Raw genomic sequence first — 18,866 nt, 5'->3', positions numbered from 1 at the left:
CCTACTTAGCATTCCCCAGGCAGGATCAGGAAAAGTTGTCAGCACGTGAAGGCTTCCTAAGAAGTACACTCACGTTGTATGGGTCCAGTAGCCAAAGCTACAGAGCTCGTTCTAAGATGCTCCTTCCCTCTTCATCGATCTTCTCTCCTCTTCTCCTGACCCAACCCCCGGGATACTGTCCCTAATTCAAAATGAAAAAACACAGAACATGCCTACTGCGTGCATCTGGATCACCTCATCCTGCTGGGCACTTCTCATAGGTGATTTTCCATTTTGTTATAATACTCTCAGCTCCTGGCTCGATGACCTTGATTCCCTGGCCACCTCCAGTGAGAAAGAACACTGTCTCCCAATTATCAGCATTCTTTGCATAGAAGTATCCTCTTCTCTCAAACCTAACTCCTAAAACAAAAGGCGTTATTCTAACTAACAAAGTAAACTTTCTCCACCTGCAACAGAAACGTGAGAACAGAGCAAATCCAACATGCATATGAAACTCAGCCTTCCCCCTCTATGAGAGCAATCAGGGAGAATACATTACAGACCTACAGAAATTGTCCAACATAAGAATAAAGCACTTAGGGCCCGATGTATCAAGCAATGCTTTTGCGATTCTAAAATAGCGAATTTTGCAGATTCGCTATTTTGGAATTACAAAATGCAATGTATGTACGAATCGCAAAATATTTTGCTATTCCTTACCATTTCCTAATAGCGAATCGCAAGGAATACATTCCCATTCATTCCTATAGGCCTATAGGCCCATAGGAATGAATAGGAATGCATTCGCAATTTGCGAATACCAAATTGGTAATCGCAATTTGCGAATGCAAATCCAAGGGTGCTAGGGGGCCTAAGGTCCCCCCTGATGCACCCTCAAAGAAGGTAAGTGTGCACATATGGTGCACACATATGCCCTAAGGCAGAGGTCTTCAAACTTTTTTAGGTTGAGCCCCCCAAGCTGAATGTTTTTAAATGTCGGGTCCCCCCACCACCTGACAGAAATTTCTGGAATCTGGTGCACCTCATAATTGACCGCCATTCGGATATCCCAGGCCATATCCGACAAATAATGTTAAACACAGTAAGAGTGTTTAGTAAACTGCAGGTTTGTGAGTGGGTGTGGTTAAATGAAAGAGGGTTATTAGGCAGTTCAAATAAAAAATTTCCAAGATAAAATGCGTGCATATTGTTTTTACTAGGGTTTTACTTATGTAGTTGAGTCATAAAGGGAGTCTCTGGAGCAGCCCCGTCACCTACTAAGTAAGTACCCTCAAGTCAAGCAAATACCTACCAACCTCGTCATAAACATTTTGAATGGAAGTGAGCCACTCAGTCCCAGACTTGTTTTTGCACCTTCTCAAATTGTTGAGCGTTACCAAAGCAATTGAGGTGGCGACATTTCTTCCTGTGATGTCATGTGACACCAATGCGCATTGCTTATTCTTATTAGTCCCCCCACTTTTTTTTAGGACCTGTGCCCTGAGTGAGGGTTTAGGACACATGTGAGGCTTATGTTTAAAAAAATAGAACTAATAAAAACTGAATGATGTTACCTATTTTACTTCAGAGCAATGTTGTCTGACAGGCTTTGTGATGATCAAATGGATCTGGGTCCAGCTGCAAAGTGAACTGGCAGCATTACAGTGCATGTAAATGCAGCGGCGGCCAGCGCAGGTAAGCGTGGGGGGCGGCGGCAGTGCAGGGAAGTCGACAGACGACAGAATAGGTCAAATTAAATAAAGAAATGAAACCTATTCTGTTCCCCCGCACCACCCCACCACTCCATCGCGCTTACCTGCAACAGCCACAACTGATGTGTGAGCCTCCAGGGAGTAGATCTAGGAAGAGAGTAGAAAAGATTGTTAGAGGCCGAAAGGGTTTACAGCGGATGCCAATGACAGTGCCTAATTAATTAAAAAAAAATGCAGGGGCCAAAGCTTTTATTGCGTCACTTCTGCCAGCGCTGGCTCTTGCCAGGGCAGCTGTATACCAGGACTGCCAGGTCTTGAACAAACCAACACACACCTCCTTCTTCCTGTACCCTGTTTTTCCTGCCTCTGTCTCTTTCTTGCAGGTGTTTTTTTTTATATCTGCTTTATCCCTTTGCCTCTGTTTCCACAGCTTTCTTGTCCTTTTTCTTTTCCCCTGTTCTGCTTTGCTCTGTCTTGCTGTTGACCAAAGTTGGATGCTGTAACAGAATTCTTGGTCCCTAAAAATGAGTACTGGGGGCTACCACCAGCCACCTCTGATAAAAAGGAAGCACTGCCCGCATGTGGAGTCAGGTCAGGAATGAACTGGTTGGAAACACTATTCGTAAGATCGCCCTTTGCCCCAGAACCCTCAGCCCAGTCGCAACAGCCGCCTATGCACTGCAATGTTAATCATGTTATCATTTGTGTCCATTGCCTTTATGCTTCCGATTGTATTGCTATATATAGCATGCCGCATAAAGTGCAGACATCAGGCAACAAGTGGCACTTTACAGAGGTCCTAAAGTGAAAAATATATATAAGGTGTGAGTTGCATACATTGTTAGAAAGCCTTCCGTTCAACACAGGCACGAGAAGGCTGCCAAAATTTCCCATCATAAAACGCTCTGTTCTTTCGCAAGACTGGAGACACCCATTCGTCCAAGCACTTTGTTGCGGGATCATGATAAAGCGTCTATTTGGGAGAAAAATGCGATAGCAGCAAATTGTACGAACAAGCCACACTCGCAATTCCTATAACTGCCTTTTTGCTGCTGGCACAAAATGAGCATGGCACAATCTGTACATGTAAATGCTAAAAAATAAGACATTGAATATTTAGGTTCAGGGTCGCATGCTCAAAGGATGTCAACCTTGTCACTGATGAGAACAGCCTTCTTCATAGCTCTCGCTTACGTTTATTTGCCTTTTGAGACTCCCAGTAGCATTTCCACTTGAATTCCATTCACTTAGTAAAAATAAAATGGTAATCGCTTAATTGATTACACTCTGTCATGTGAGGGAACCTCAGATGTAAAACCGCATAGTAGCATGAGCCAGGAAGAGGATGTAGCTTTACGGCTAGAGCGATCAACCTCAAACCTGGGGAACCAGGTTCGAGTCTCGGCAAAGACGCTCTACATCCTGTGATTCTGGGCAAATCACTTATTCTCCCCGTGCCTAACAACAATGAATGTGTCCTTGTGTAATGAAACTGGTGCTCATGTAAAGCGCTCTGATATCTTCGAATCTAGTTTGCGCTATATAAAAACTCTAAAAAATAAATATAATTGTCCCCTACGCCTTTTGTTTTCAGCCTATTATACAGAAATATCTACCTTAAAACTGTTCTCTACCATGTGCTGTGAACTGTGGAGGAATGAGCGGACCCAGTGCCCAGATCACGATTCCAAACAGGGTACTTGGAGAGCTGCCAGGTGCCCGGTGCAGTGGGTCCACAGGATTTTAGGAACCAAAGAGAAGCAGAACTACCAGCTGTCACTGCAGCCAGGTGTAAATTGCAAACAGTGAGGTACCTGCTCCTCGTCACTCGTAATATGCTGTAGACCACGGAGGAGAGATCCATTATACTTGTCTTTCCAGTGATGGTGAACCATATCAGATATAAACATAGTTCGGGCACGAGCCGTGGAGAATCACATTTTTGCTTACATCTCCAAAAGAGCTGAGTGAAAATTCACCAAACCAAGAACTGAATGAACACTGAATGGTTGAAAAAAATGCTTCGCCATTATAATTTGATGGAATATTAATTTAATGGTTTCGGAGTTCTGCACGGCAAATCTTTTCTATGTAAACCCCATGTTAATTTGAGGAAGTGAAAAGTTTTGCACCCCCCACTCCATTATTTTCTGAGCCATTTGAGCATCTGCCCACTGAATGCTGTTTACCCACAGCTTAGAGCAAACTGCTCAGAGGAAAAAGTTATTATTAACTGTACAAAATAAGAATTCCTATGAAGTGAGTTGCCAAACCAACCTGCAGAGAACATGAAGCATGAAAAATGGCAACTGTGAATAGGCACTTTTGTAATTTTGGAATGCTCATACTTACCCAATTTAAAGTACAACTTTGCCTCCTTTGTGTGAAGAACTAACCATTTGAGATGGTTAATTCCGAGAGCTGAAGTGTTTCAGCTGCAGTGGGAGGCACGGAGTTTCCTGTGCTGTGAAACCGAAAGCGAACTGCTCCTGCTTTTCTTTCAAATTACAGAAGTAGGGGCACATCGTGCCCCATCGATGGAGACGGTGTGAAACAAACTAAGGTGAGATTTTAGGGTGACTGCGCGCCCCCCCTGAGATCGTGTCGCCCCCCTCCCACAATTTGAGGAACTCTGCTCTAAAGGCATGCGTCGCGTCACAAAGCACTAATTTGGAAAATGCACTTTTTTCAAAGGATTCGCAATTTACTATCAACTTGAAGTTGATGGTAATTTGTGATTCCTGAATGCAAAGTCGCATTTAGCGAATACTACATACATTGCATTTAGGGAATCGCAATTCCCTAAATGCATTCACAATTTAGTTAATCGCAAAAAAGTGCAATTACCTATATTGCGAATGCAAAAAGTTACATACATAGCAAAAGGCCTTTTTGCGTTCGCAAACGGACTGATTCTGTGGATTGGCCTGTTTGCGAACGCAAAACGCCTTGATACATCTGGCCAATAGGCCCTACAAAAATGCATATAAGTGAACATTTAGTTTAAGCATTTCTAAACCATCATGTTATATAAACACATCAATGTGCAAACCATTGTGAGCAGCCTATGAAATCCTACATCTTAAAGCTCAATTAACCACATCCATGTGCCACTTTATTATGGTGCACATTTAAATCAATGCATCACATTGTAAATGAGCAACTTTGTTAATCAATTACAAACAAATGCTAAGGGTTACATTATTCAAAACACAACTGCCATGTTAGTTCCTTTACATGGCCATGGCACAAAATAATGTTATCATCTCACTTTCACATGTTACTGCCAACTACATTCTAATGACCAAATGTTAACACAACAAAGGAATAAATGTGGGTGCAGACTACTCGTGATTATGATGCTCCCCTACAAATGAAAGAGCACTCCATCAAAAGCTTTGTTGAGGCTGTTGCTGTGTTCGGGTTGGTGTGTGTTGAGAGCAACATTCCAGGCTTGTCAGTGATGCTGCTCCAGGTTTGGCGGGCTGGTTTGACCTTGGTGCTTGTGCATTGGACTGGGATGGGGATGCTGAACATGATGAGGGTGTGGTCTGTCCAGGAGACTTGTGTTGGCTCTTTGAGTCAGATTTTGCTGGTGAACTAGAGTACAGGTGGTGGCTGGTCGACGTGCATATTGAGCTTCAAAATGACAAAGTGACACATTAAAAGTATACAGAAGAGAACTCTAACCTATAGAGCTCGAAAAGAAAAGGAGTAATGCTACCAAAATGGTGAATCCAAGATATACGCAGACACTTTGTAAGTAAAAGTCTGGAGAGGAGCAATGGAATAAGATGGTAAACTGGGTAGTAGAGCATCATCTGATAGAGACTACTAGCCGCAGATTCCTTCAGGTAGAATTATCCCCAGGCGTAAGACTGGATCCGGAAACTTTTTGCCACAGCATCCCTGTGCGCCGGGGCGACATAACGCGACTTCGCCCAGGCGTCGTCCACGTACGTGACGTCAACAGAGTCACATAAGACCCGCTACGGCGCGCCCGCGTCAGTTTTTTCCTTTTCTGCGTGCAACGCGGATCCGATCCTTGCTACGGGCCTGTTAGGGCCCTTTTTACTTCCATTTTTTTAGTGGAACAGTGTGCGAATGCCTTCGGGCTTAAGACTTGCACGTCTTGTGAGCATCTTATGTCGGCGACAGACCCTCACCTCATTTGTATGTGGTGATTGGGGGTGGATCACGGCACCACAGACTGTACGCAGTGCCAACAGTTGAAGCCGAAGTCACGGCGGGAGCGCCGGATGAAACTTCTCTCGACGCGTCTCTCCAGGTCGACGTCCTCCCCACGGTCTGCTTCGACGGGCAGCTTCAGACTCGGCCGTGGTCGTCATCCTCGCCTTTCTCCAATGTCACGTGAGCGTCACTCCCTGGTGGATAAGTGTTGCAGTTTGTCCCCGGGGGCTGGTTTCCGGCCTCCCGGGGGCGTGGAATCTCCACAGGGTGATGCGGCCCCGCGTGTCATCCTATCCACCGCTTGCCGTTGTTGAGGCGTCGAGAGTCCAAATGTGACATACGCGGCGGCTTTGCAGGCCTCGCTGGCGTCTCCTCCTCTTTCCCCTCCTGGGGCGTCGGTGGATCCCTCGCTCTGCGCAGGGCTGTCTGAGGCGCCACCGGTGGCTCTGGCCCCAGCGCCGACTGGTTCGGATCCAGGCTTGATGGATGTGGTACTGTTGGGGTGCGGCTGCTCTGGGGCACCACCTTCTCTGCCTCGCTGCAAACTCCCGCGGGGGTCCCTGTGGTGTCGCGGGAGGTCGACGGGGCTCGGGTCGCATCCCGAGCCCCTCTCGGTCCTTTGACAGGGTGGTACTGTCTAAGGCCGAGGTGACGCCGCTACGGCGCCGGCAGCAGCTGGACCGTGCGGAGCCACAGGGGTTGATGGACCCTCCTCGTCCCACTCCGGGTCGAGGCCGCGGGAAGACCGCTCGTCTCTCTCCGGGCCCCTCTTGTCCATCCCCACAGGTGGCTGCCTTGTCGGAGGTTGAATCGTCCCTGGCGCCGCCGCATGGGTTGCCGAGCGATCTTCGCCTCATTCTGGGCCGCGGCTGTCGGAGGGCTTCGTGCCACTCCCCAGGCCCATCTCGTTCCCCCGCGCAGGTGGCTGCCTCGGCGGGGGTCGGGTCGGCGTCACTCCGGTGCCGCCCCGGGGCCGGTGCGGCTCCAGCTCTACTCCGGTCTCCACTCCGGTCCCCGGTGTGGAGTGACGTGGAGGCTCCTTGTTCGGCGACGCCAGCTGGTGCCGACGTCCTACCTCAAGCAGCGGATTCTACGGCTCCGCGCAGGCGTCGTACCGCTGATTCGTCTTCGGACGCTCCTTCCTCTCCAGAGGCATGCATATTGGTGTTGTGCTCCCTGGAGACTGGCCGCCGTGTGGTGTCTTTTTCACCAGCGTCGAAGGGCGGCTCCCCGCCCTTCCTGGGGCACAGTTGTTAGTCAGAAGAGCAGCAGGTCCCTCATTCTTCGGCTCCTTCTGACTTCCAGGCCTGGCCCTTGCCTGCCCCGCTTGGCCTCGGGGACGGCCGCCTTAGTTTGCAGCCGTCGCCCACGGAGGAGCTGATTTCGCCACCGTGGGGCCCTACGGAGGCGGGTGTGGCCTTCGCTCACGCAGTGTCCACGGCTGTGGGCATCCTGTGCATGGGTGATCCGGTGTCTCACTTTTCGGCGGACCATCTATTGGAGGTCCTGCACCAGGGCTCGCTGGCTGGACTCTTGAGGACGCAACATGTTCGCCTTGATCAGCGCGGCCCTGCGGGCCCTTAACACCTTGTGTGTGCTGGCTAGGACCTCCTCCTGTTTGTGGGAGTTGGCGGAGTCTCTGGGATCTGCAGTGTCCCAGGAGTCTGGCCTGGTGGACTTACGGCATCATGCATTGGATGGCCGGGAGCTTGCGGCGTTTATTCTCCGCTCCGCTCTGGACATCTCGGAGGTGCTGGGCCGGGCCATGGCTTCCTCAGTCGCTCTCCGTCGCCATGCTTGGCTTCGGGACGGAGTATTCCCTGAGAATATTCAGGAGCGACTCATCGACCTTCCGTTTGATGGCAGCCTGTTGTTCCATGCCCCGGCCGACACCGCCATTCAAAAGCTCTTGGCAGGGCTCTGTCCTCCTCCTCCTCCTCTGCCTTATCCTCCTCCTCCTCCGCCCCCTCCTCAGTGACTTCTGAGTTGGGTTGATCCTGGGCCTTCTTAGGCCGGCTGTTCTGGCTGTGCAGTGTGTTTTCTAGCCGTTTACGTCCTTCCTTGGGACTTTGGCGTTGTTGGCTGCTGGACGGCCCTTGTGTTGATTGTGTGTGGGTTCTGCAGGAGTCGTTGCGCAGACTTGGCCATGAGATTGGGCCTTCCGCTTTGCTTGGGCTGCTTGTCAAGCCTTCAGCGGGGGTGTTTTTTCCTCGTGGCTCTTTTGTTTTTTCCTCTACTGCGGAAGTTCTTCCAAGCAGGGTTCCCATATCTTGGGACTTAACGTGCCCTATGTGGGATAGTGGTAGCTGTCATATAGCTTGCACTCTGCTAGAGGGTTCTGGTCGCCTTCGGGTGCCTGTTCTCCATGGTGTTTAGGTAGGTTGCTTTTGCTTCCTGAGGTCGTGTGCGCGGCCATTCGTAGTGGTGGCCCGGGTATCTCCTCCTCTCCCTGCTCCTGTCCTGCGGTCTGGGATGATCCTGTGTCTCCCTTGCCGGGCGCCGCCTACTCGGCCTTCCCGGGGCCTCGGGCTGTTCTTCTTGCTTCTGGCTTTGACTGCCGGTGCTGTTCTGGCTGGCAGGCTGCTTTCCATCTGGAGTGTGTTCGCCTACTTTTCCCTAGTTTCCTTGGGCCCTCTAGGCTTCTTCTTTTCTTCCGCTTCTCCTCTTTGGGCATTGGGCGGAAGCCATATTGCCTTGTGGGGGAGTGGGGTGCTTCAGCCTCTCAGTCCTTGCCCTTGGTTCCTCTGCTGTGAGTGTATGAGCCTCTTCAGCCTTCTTTCCCTCCTACATCCCCTTGGGGGCGGTGGGGTCCTGCTTGTGGGGGTTCCCTTGGCCTGGCAGGTGTGAGGTTCTACCTGGTCCACAGATCTGGTCCCCTGGGGGGCCCTCTGTTCTGCATTGGCTGGTGGGGTCCTTTTGCAGACCCTGCTTCCCAGAGGGTATTGCTAGGGCATCTATTCTACATGAAAGAATCTGCGGCTAGTAGTCTCTATCAGATGTACGAGTTACTTACCTTCGGTAACGATGTATCTGGTAGAGACGATTCTAGCCGCAGATTCCTTCATGGCTCGCCCTTCCTCCCCTATTCTGCGAGGACCCTTGGGTTGGTCTTCGGTACTCGCCTCCCGGTGAGAGGGCTGTGTCTCCTGTGAGTGCCTTCCTTGTTCTTTATGGGTGACTCCATCTGGGGACAGTTAATTCCTCCCCTGGTTCTTTGGAGGATGGGGTTCTGGTGCTCCGGTGCCCTGCTGCTCTGGCTACTCCAGGTTTTGGGGGGATTGCTTTCTATACCTGTCCTCCCTCCCCTCCCTTCCTTCCATTGTTATCCTTTGATTTAGGGTCATCTGGCCTTGTCTTGCCCTTGCCCCTTGTGGGTGGTTGCCCTCTCGGTTGGGGTGGCTTGGAGGTTTGTTGTCCCTGTCTGTCTTGGGACTGGTCCCATTCCTTGCTCAGGATGGGGGGGGTGGGCTTCCTATGTGTGCCATGACTTTTACGCCTGTTCTTGCCTTCGGGGCACAGGAATGGGAGGTTGTCTATGTGCTGGCTGGGTGACTGCGCAGGTTTCTGCTTGTTCTTCTTCTTTCTTCTTTCCCTGCCCTTGGGTTCTGCAGTGTTGGCACTACCCTGGTGGTGTTGTTAGTCACTGTTTCTTTCCAATTTTTCTGCTCTTCGCTCACTGTTCCCATGCTTCCACAGTTTTTTATCTGGTGATTCCGCGTTGTGGTGCGGAAAAGTTCTCCGAAGAAAACTGACGTGGGCGCGCTGGGCAGGTCTTATGTGACCTCGCTGATGTCACGCACGTGAACGACGCCTGGGCAGGGCCTGTGATGTCGCCCCGCCCACGGCGCGTAGGGATACTGTGGAAAAAAGTTTCCGGATCCAGTCTCACGCCTGGGGATAATTCTACGTGAAGGAATCTGCGGCTAGAATCGTCTCTACCAGATACATCGTTACCAAAGGTAAGTAACTCGTACGACACCACTCAAATTAAAGATGGCCAAGGATTGAACAACAGTTTCCAGTCAGCGTTGGAGAGGGAATTTCAAATATTGTTTTTTAAATGTATTTGTAAAAGAACAAACCAAAACTGATTGACTAATATGAGAACCAAAGTTCAGTTAGGAATCAAGAATGCAATCACAAGAGTTGACTGCAGCATATACCAGAGGAAAAATACAGAAAAGGAAAAGGAAAATGATAGCCAAAAGTGAATCAAAGGTGAACTAGAAGAAGAAAACAAAATATCTTTCATGCATGGCTTATTTGTAATTTTGTAACAACTTTATTTAGCATTTTGGTTTGCATAGTCATCGCATACAGCGTTGAAGGCAAATATCAGAAGAAAATTGGCACCAGTCCATACTCCTAAATCGCATGGCAGGTTCCCCACAACCAGATTTGAACCGACCACCCCACCACAAGGTAGGCGGTCGGACCGCCATTGCACCGTTGCAGCCATCAGGGAACTGCCATTCCCTGGCAGTGGCGTGGCGGTCAGGGCCTCAGTAATCTGCGGGTGGTGCCGCTGTGGACCACCAGCGATTTCATGGAGGTCTTTCCTCCATGAAAAGGCTGCCAATCCTGTAGGGCCCCCTGCTGCCCATGTCAATGGGGGTGCATTTAGGGGGGTACAAAATGTGTCCCCTGTGGGCATGCACAGTTCAGCCCATGCAGGAACTTTTTTTGGCGTTCCCATTGCAGTACCCATTTTCAGAGGCAACGCCGTGGGACTTTCCAAAAACAGCCCGCCAGACACGAGGAAACTTGTAATTTGGTGGGTGGTGCAACCACAGGTTTGGCGGTGCAGGAGCAGGCCGCCGGCGTGGCGGTCCGCTGCTGCACTGCCAAACTCCGTTCGTGTTTTTCACATTGTTAGATGTTTGCCTCCCATTCTATGCTGCTGTCGTATGTAATTAGTTTATTATATACCACTTTGATTCGAATTTTGCCACCATGCCTCTTACTATGGCGATGAACTTCTCCTTAGCTTAAAGGCTCCATACCCTGCCCCACCACATGTTTTGTGAGTCATGGATTACTTTTTAAAACATTTTGTGATATCCAGCCCTCTGTAACATCGAGTCAGCTCTTCAGGCTATGGATATCGGCTAGTGATGATAGAGCAGTGTGTCATATGCATAATCAGGAATGCTGATGCCCTTACTGCATCTAGATTTTTTTATGATATTGGCAATAAGCAAAATTATATAGTTTTGTTAAAATACAACTTTTGGTGTATTGTAGGCTTTCACTTTTGTGCTTGCCTTCTATTTGTCTGTGTAACCAATTTCCTTCTTTAGCTGCTGTAATTTGTTTTAGTTTTTTGAGCTATGGACTGTATGAAGTTGCGTAATGATGACGACTCTGACCCTCAATTACTGCTGTGTCCCAGCCTTCCAGCATGGATGCTGGACTTCTCCTCCTGTCACAAGCAATATATTGGGGGCATTGGATAGAAAATCCTATTTGAAATAGGCAACAATGGGAACAGCATGATGGAAGACAGTCTCCCTCAAATGTACATAATAGAAATAAATTAATGAACAACTAATGAAAAGACAGTCTAGCTCCCATCTCATTCTGCTACAACAGATGCCAACTATCTGACACTGACACATGCTTATGTGTGTATTAAAGGTTGGTCCCTTTCTGTTGCACTTTATTATCTAGCACACATAATTCATGTGCTGCTATCTGCTGAATGCTTTCTAAAGTTGATCGTTTCCATTCTTAAATGCGGCCACTTCTCATGTGGCACATATATATATTGTACAGCAGCTTTCTATTGAGGACCCATAACCGATATATTCCCCTTATTCAATGCACTAACTCATATTAAGAAAACATTTCCACATTAAAATTTAGAGCAATAGTCTTCAATCAATTTAGAATTCCTCTTCCAGATACCCTGAGGCCTGTTTGCCACCAATGACTGTACACGTAAAGACAACATCAGGAAAATAATATTAACTGTAAAAGTTTATACAGTTTTTATGTAATGTGAAATTTGTTTGTGTCAAATTGTTTTTGCTTCATGGTATTAGAACAATGAAATACACATTTTTTAGGAGGTGGTAGCCACCAAAATATGTCAATCTGCACAACACATGACATCTATTGCAATCATTTAATCCTTGAAAACGTACTTAGTACTTGTTCACGTGAAAATAGAGTTTTAAATACGCTTCTCACAAAGGAACAATATTGGTCCACTTTTCACAATTTACAATTTACCTGCTAACTTTCAGGTGCAGTTGGATACCCCAATATAATAAAAGTTTGAAACAAATTTGCGGCAGTGCAATACAATTACTCATTACTGTGATAGTCAGTCATGGCTATGATCTTACACTATAGGTTAATGTCCATGGACATAAAACGCTGTATATGAATATCTTGACCTCCCTCATATTGTAGTATCTATGAAAAAAGAATTCTGGATGGTAATGAAGGGGAATCATAAACTGGTTGATGATGATTTTGTACAGTTGTGATTATCTTGAGCTCAAAACTTCTCTCCGATCTACCTTCCATTTGCTCTTTGCTTTCCTGGTTGTTGAGCGTGAACTTTTTAAGAGTGAGCGAGTCATAACCCTACTTTAGCAGACTTCCCAATTATATTGTCTGTTTAGGGAGGAGTTAAAAAAATAGGTTAGGGCTGAAAGGTGTTTAGTTCTGGGGCCAATCACCACATAGATTGACAATAGGACGAAAAAGAAAGATAGAGTGGTAATGATAATTCATACTGGTCACCATTATTATATATTTTAAAAGTTTGAGCCATCAAATGAGCCAGATTTTTGTTTAGAAGAGTCAGGTGAAGATTGAGTGGGTGGCTGGTAATGGGAGAGGATAGGTAAAAAGATGTATCTGGGCACCCCCCCCCCCCCTCCAAGTTAATTTTGTGTCTTGAAATTTCTGTTGCCTAAATGTGTGAAAAGGTAAATGATTACCAATGTTGTACTAAATATGCATGTGCACTCACATTCAAATGTGTAAAACCCCTTTGTTCCACACACCTATTCCTCACTGAGTTCATTATAGGAAGTACCCTTGCAAAAACAGTAAACAATTTGCCTTTTAAGATGGGAAATGTAGTTTGCAGAGTTGCACTTGGCATATATGTAGAACAAACCCTTTCCCGGTACTTGACAATTTAAAAAATACATCATACTTATTTACCCTGGTAAGATTTATGAATGCAGGCTATTTGACATTTGCTATTATCATTGCTTATGTATGCTAAGTTTGCCTGTTATTCCTAAAACTCAGATTCTTGTAGACTCTCATCTTTAAAAGTTAGAGATTACACATTGAAAGGAAATACATGCCAGAGTCAGCATTGTGTACCACTTCACAAGGAACATGGGTGTCAGGTCATTCCTCCGTGATTGCTTTTCCAGAAACTGAGGTAACCTTTCAAAACAAAATTTGGCTATGCTCAACCCATTATGCATCAATATTAAAACTGACCAGATTTCTAAAATGTTAGAATTGCAAGTCAATGGATAGCATACAAATTAGTATTTCTTAGCCGAACAATATACGTTTTATGTTTGCAGGTGGTGCAACTTTGGACCTCAATTCCGTAGAGCCCAAGCCAAAGAAATGGATCCTTGACATGACCTGGCTCAACCTTGTCCAGCTGTCAAGTAGCTTCCCTTTCACCAACCTCCTGGGCCAAGTTGCAAGGAATGAGAAGACCTGGAAACTCTGGTTTGATGAAGAAGCACCAGAGGAAGCCCCATTACCTGATGGCTACGACAGCTTACTGGATACTTTTCGCAAGTTGCTCCTTATTCGAAGTTGGTGTCCCGATCGAACGATAGCACAGGTAAAGATACATTTTTGTGAATCATAGATTTCATCCACCCAAACATCTCTAAATATTTTTCAAGCATTTCCCAAAGTTGACAATATCATTCTTCCAACTAATGTAAATTAACTAAAATAGAGGCTTGATTTTGTGGATAAGAAAAACGAGCATTTCCAAAAGAAAATGAAATGTCATTTTTGTGAGAGTAAAAGTCATGATCTTTGTCCTTATTAAAAGATCACAAAATAAACAAAATGTAGGTAAATGTAGGCTCCTATTTTTGATTTGCTCATTCTGCAATAGGAAGTCTCATCTCTGCCTGTGATTATCGGGTAAGACCTTCTAAACGTTTTTGAGATTACAAACAACCCTAATCACTGTTTGCGACTCCAAAAAAACAGTTTTTTCAATTTACTAATGGCATTTTAGGAGTTTGTAATTTTTTTACCCCCTCCTACAATAGGGTTGCACCACTATACTGAATCGCTATTGGAAGTGCTGTGTTGAGGACATCTCTTTCAAAAAGCGATCCTGTGTTAAACGTTTCAAAGATTTGCAACCAAAATTCTGGTCATAAACCATTGGATAGTTACCGACCCTCAACTTGGGGTGATAACCTGTTTGCATAAGGGAAGGGGCCCATTTTTGACTACTTACCATGTATGAAGGTTGAAAGAGTAGGCAGTGGTTCATGCAAACTCTCAGTGAAACTTTAGATAAAAAAGAAATTTATTTTTTAAATCCTTTAAGGGAACATGCTGTTTAAAAAACTGTTTAAAAAAAATGTAAATACTATCACAGACATGGTGGTCTTCTGACCCTTGCTGGCCACCACTTCTATGACTGTGGCGAATCAGTGTGAGTTGCAGTTTGCAACCTATCTTATGATGCCTGGATACCCTCACGGAGGATTAGCTGCACTCTCCATATTCATATAACATAACAATATTAATGAGGTAGGTTGGATTGCAACCCACAGCAATTCAGAATTTTGGGAACCAATTCAGTAGTACACAGGTCGGTTTGCAAAATTTAACACTGGTGACAATAATACTTGTTGCACATTGCAACCATGTTTTTGTGACCAGTGTTATGGTACGCCAAACACATTCTTTTGGCAAAACACTCATCTTCCACACCATTGTCTCCCTCCGTTTATGATTTACAAGATTAAAACTGAAGCCTCTGTCTCTGCAATTGCAAAAGTAAATCGTTTTAGTTGATGTTATTCTTTCTTTGACTTAAAAACAAACTTTCTTTTAGAAGCATGTAAGCTTAAGATCTACTACTATTGTGCCTCTGTTATTAGGTATCATGGCAGTAGTCATGGATTCGGAAAACATGTTAAATGCAAACAAAAAATGGTTTTCGATATATTTTTGATAGCCAGGTTTGCTATGATGTAGGTAAGTAATCCAGGATACGATTTGATTCAAAGTGTCTGCAGAGCCGGATTCTGCCAGTGTGCCCAGCTTTAAAAAGAACTCTTGAAGGTAAGCTGTGATTGACAGCTGAGTGCTCACCATCTGTGGAACCTTTTCTTACAGGCTCGTCATTACATTGCTGAATCTCTCGGCGGGAAATATGCAGAAGGATTTATTCTTGACATGGAAGCAATGTGGGCGGAAGGAGACTGTCGAACCCCTTTGGTCTGCTTTCTATCAATGGGATCAGACCCAACTGAAAATATAGAACGACTGGCCAAATCCAAGGTAAAGTAATACCTGCAGGATGATTGATGTAATATAAGGTGTTCTGCACAGGGGGACACGGGCTGCTCATTTTAGTTTCCTTCTTTGGAGGGCAAGGAATCTTTCCTGTCAGTCAGAATCTATCAGGCTCTATTTAGACTAGTACAGATCCCCTGCTTCTAAACAGAAGGGCATCTGAGCGCCCTTGCCGCACCATTCTATGGTTTAAATCTGTTTATTGATTTCAAACAAACATTGAAAACAACACCCTCAACTCCAGAGGCACAATACCAATGAGGCAACTAGGTTGCCTGGCATGTCTTTACTAAGGGCAATACACGTGGGGCGAGTCCAAAAAATTAAAGGAAAGGAGAAACACATAATAAAATCATACAAACCCCAACAGTACCTCCCCCCTCCCCCTCCCTTTCCCTCGTCCACTTTAACGGAATGGGTGAGGACAGCGTCTAGGGGTCAACGCCGCCGCTTGCGGCGATTCTGGGGAGTGGTATTTGGGATCTGTGTGTCTGCCAGGCGCAGTAGCCGAAGATAGCGGGGACAGGTCAACTCACGAAACTCAGACACCAATAGAGTGAGAAAGGGCCTCCATAACTCTGGGAATTCGGACCCTCTACCAGCTGAAGTGAGAGTAAGTTTCTCCATGCCTAACACCATCCAGAGTCTCTGGAGCCATCCAGAGTGTGTGGGGAGCTGGGCAGAGCGCCAGTGTACCAGTATGTTTTGTGTCGCTGCGCCTAAGGCAATGGCAATCAGCCGGCCCCTCCGAGATTTGAGTGGGTATGTCAGCGGGTTGGGCAAGCCCAGAAGAACGTACGTGGGGAATCGCGGAAGCTGTGTCTCAAAGTGTAGGTCTATTTCGTCCAGAACTTGGGACCAATATGGTTGTATACAGGTACAACTCCAGAGAACATGTTCTAGGGTGCCCACTTCTCCGCATCCCCTCCAACACAACGCACTCTGGCGAGAGTCAAAGCGATGTAAGCGCTCCGGCGTATAATACCAGTAAGTGGCAATTTTGGTCAGAGTCTCTGTAAGTCCCATGTGGTATGCAGAGTGCCGTGCTCTATGATAAATGCCTTCCCATTCTTTATGGCTTAAGGATCTGCCTAGGTCCCTTTCCCAACGAGCCCGACCTGCATTGTATGTGTGTGTGGCAGTATCCAAGAGCATTTTGTAGAGGTCAGAGATTATTTTCTTTTCAGACGTGCGTGTTACCAGCCATTTTTCATAAGGGGTCAGGAGACGCTGCGCCTGAGTTCTAACATGCTGTTGGAGTGCCCAATGTCTGACTTGCAATAAGGCAAGCGCTCTGATTCCGGAAGGCCATAGTGTTCCTTGAGCGGCGGAAATGTGATTATGCCATCGAAGTCAAAAAGATGACCCTAGGATCTGCAAGAGGAGGAGCGCCAGGCGCGAAAGGTGTGGGCGTCCGCGCCAGGATGAAACTCTGGATTATCAAATATTGGAGTGAGAGGTGACGGGAAGGAAGTCAATTGGTGGGCAATGTTAGTGCGATCCCAGGATTCCATTACCGTGCTTGTGATATAGGAAGCATAAAGATTGGGAGGTCTATGCTGTTTACGAAGGAAGGGAATGCCTTGCAGCGGCCTGGCTGCCACCGCTTGGTCCTGGAACAGCCAGTGCTTCTCCGATTCCAGTTGGTGCCATTCCACTAAATACCTAAGCTGAGAAGCATGGAAGTAAAGTTGAAGGTCGGGCACCCCTACCCCACCCCTTTCCGGTGGGAGAGCCGCTACCGCATGTCGGAATCATGGTTTGCGGCCGTGCCAGATAAAGCGCGCTAGGTCCACCTGAGTCTGTTGGATCCAACCTGACGGGGAGCAAAGGGGAAGGGTTTGAAAGAGGTATAAGATCTGCGGAAGTACCGTCATCTTGGTGGCCGCAATCCTGCCCAGCCAGGAGATTGTGTAAGTTTTCCATCTATTGAATTCTTTACGTATGTGGGAGCGGAGATTAGAGTAATTAATGTCCGCAGTGGCTTGAAGGGTTGGGGCTAGGTGGATTCCTAAATAGGGGATCGAGGCAGATGGCCAGCTCAGAGTGTGCTCTTCCTGGATGTGGTACAACAAACAAATGATGGACGGAATGCTGACAATGCAGACATTCTCCCCCAGTCAAGAGATCTGGGTTAAATCCATCGTTCTTTTGCCCACTACCCCACCCCAGTTCAGACATGGCCATATGCAAATCAGTCTTGACCCTGTGCCTCATGGGAACAGTCCAGCCCGAACTGCCAAGCCATGTCTTCCCTGGACCGGAATCAAGCATCCTAGGACCGGTTTCTGGCTATCAGCCGTCATCAGCCAGGATAGCTTGACTCCAGTGGCGTAGTGAGCACGGGTCCCACGTCTGGGAATACCCATCCCACTTAGGGCGAAAAGCGATACAACAAACAAATGATGGACGGAATGCTGACAATGCAGACATTCTCCCCCAGTCAAGAGATCTGGGTTAAATCCATCGTTCTTTTGCCCACTACGCCACCCCAGTTCAGACATGGCCATATGCAAATCAGTCTTGACCCTGTGCCTCATGGGAACAGTCCAGCCCAAACTGCCAAGCCATGTCTTCCCTGGACCGGAATCAAGCATCCTAGGACCGGTTTCTGGCTATCAGCCGTCATCAGCCAGGATAGCTTGACTCCAGTGGCGTAGTGAGCACGGGTCCCACGTCTGGGAATACCCATCCCACTTAGGGCGAAAAGCGATACAACAAACAAATGATGGACGGAATGCTGACAATGCAGACATTCTCCCCCAGTCAAGAGATCTGGGTTAAATCCATCGTTCTTTTGCCCACTACGCCACCCCAGTTCAGACATGGCCATATGCAAATCAGTCTTGACCCTGTGCCTCATGGGAACAGTCCAGCCCGAACTGCCAAGCCATGTCTTCCCTGGACCGGAATCAAGCATCCTAGGACCGGTTTCTGGCTATCAGCCGTCATCAGCCAGGATAGCTTGACTCCAGTGGCGTAGTGAGCACGGGTCCCACGTCTGGGAATACCCATCCCACTTAGGGCAAAAAGCGTTACAACAAACAAATGATGGACGGAATGCTGACAATGCAGACATTCTCCCCCAGTCAAGAGATCTGGGTTAAATCCATCGTTCTTTTGCCCACTACGCCACCCCAGTTCAGACATGGCCATATGCAAATCAGTCTTGACCCTGTGCCTCATGGGAACAGTCCAGCCCGAACTGCCAAGCCATGTCTTCCCTGGACCGGCATCAAGCATCCTAGGACTGGTTTCTGGCTATCAGCCGTCATCAGCCAGGATAGCTTGACTCCAGTGGCGTAGTGAGCACGGGTCCCACGTCTGGGAATACCCATCCCACTTAGGGCGAAAAGCGTTACAACAAACAAATGATGGACGGAATGCTGACAATGCAGACATTCTCCCCCAGTCAAGAGATCTGGGTTAAATCCATCG

The 18,866-nt window shown here is 47.2% G+C and overlaps 1 protein-coding gene across 1 annotated transcript in view; it reads left to right on the top strand.

The window, feature by feature from the left end:
• Nucleotides 1-18,866, top strand: part of LOC146822633 (dynein axonemal heavy chain 5-like) — a 971,002-nt gene that overhangs the window by 717,346 nt on the left and 234,790 nt on the right. Inside the window, exons 67-68 of the mRNA XM_085606815.1 lie at nt 13,448-13,719; nt 15,249-15,413. Coding sequence (XP_085462941.1) covers nt 13,448-13,719; nt 15,249-15,413 — 437 coding nt within the window. The remainder of the gene's footprint in view (nt 1-13,447; nt 13,720-15,248; nt 15,414-18,866) is intronic.

The sequence above is a fragment of the Triturus cristatus genome, chromosome 5_2 (genome assembly GCF_964204655.1).
Source record: "Triturus cristatus chromosome 5_2, aTriCri1.1, whole genome shotgun sequence".
Taxonomy (NCBI): Eukaryota; Metazoa; Chordata; class Amphibia; order Caudata; family Salamandridae; genus Triturus; species Triturus cristatus.
This window is presented reverse-complemented; position numbering and strand designations above follow the sequence as displayed.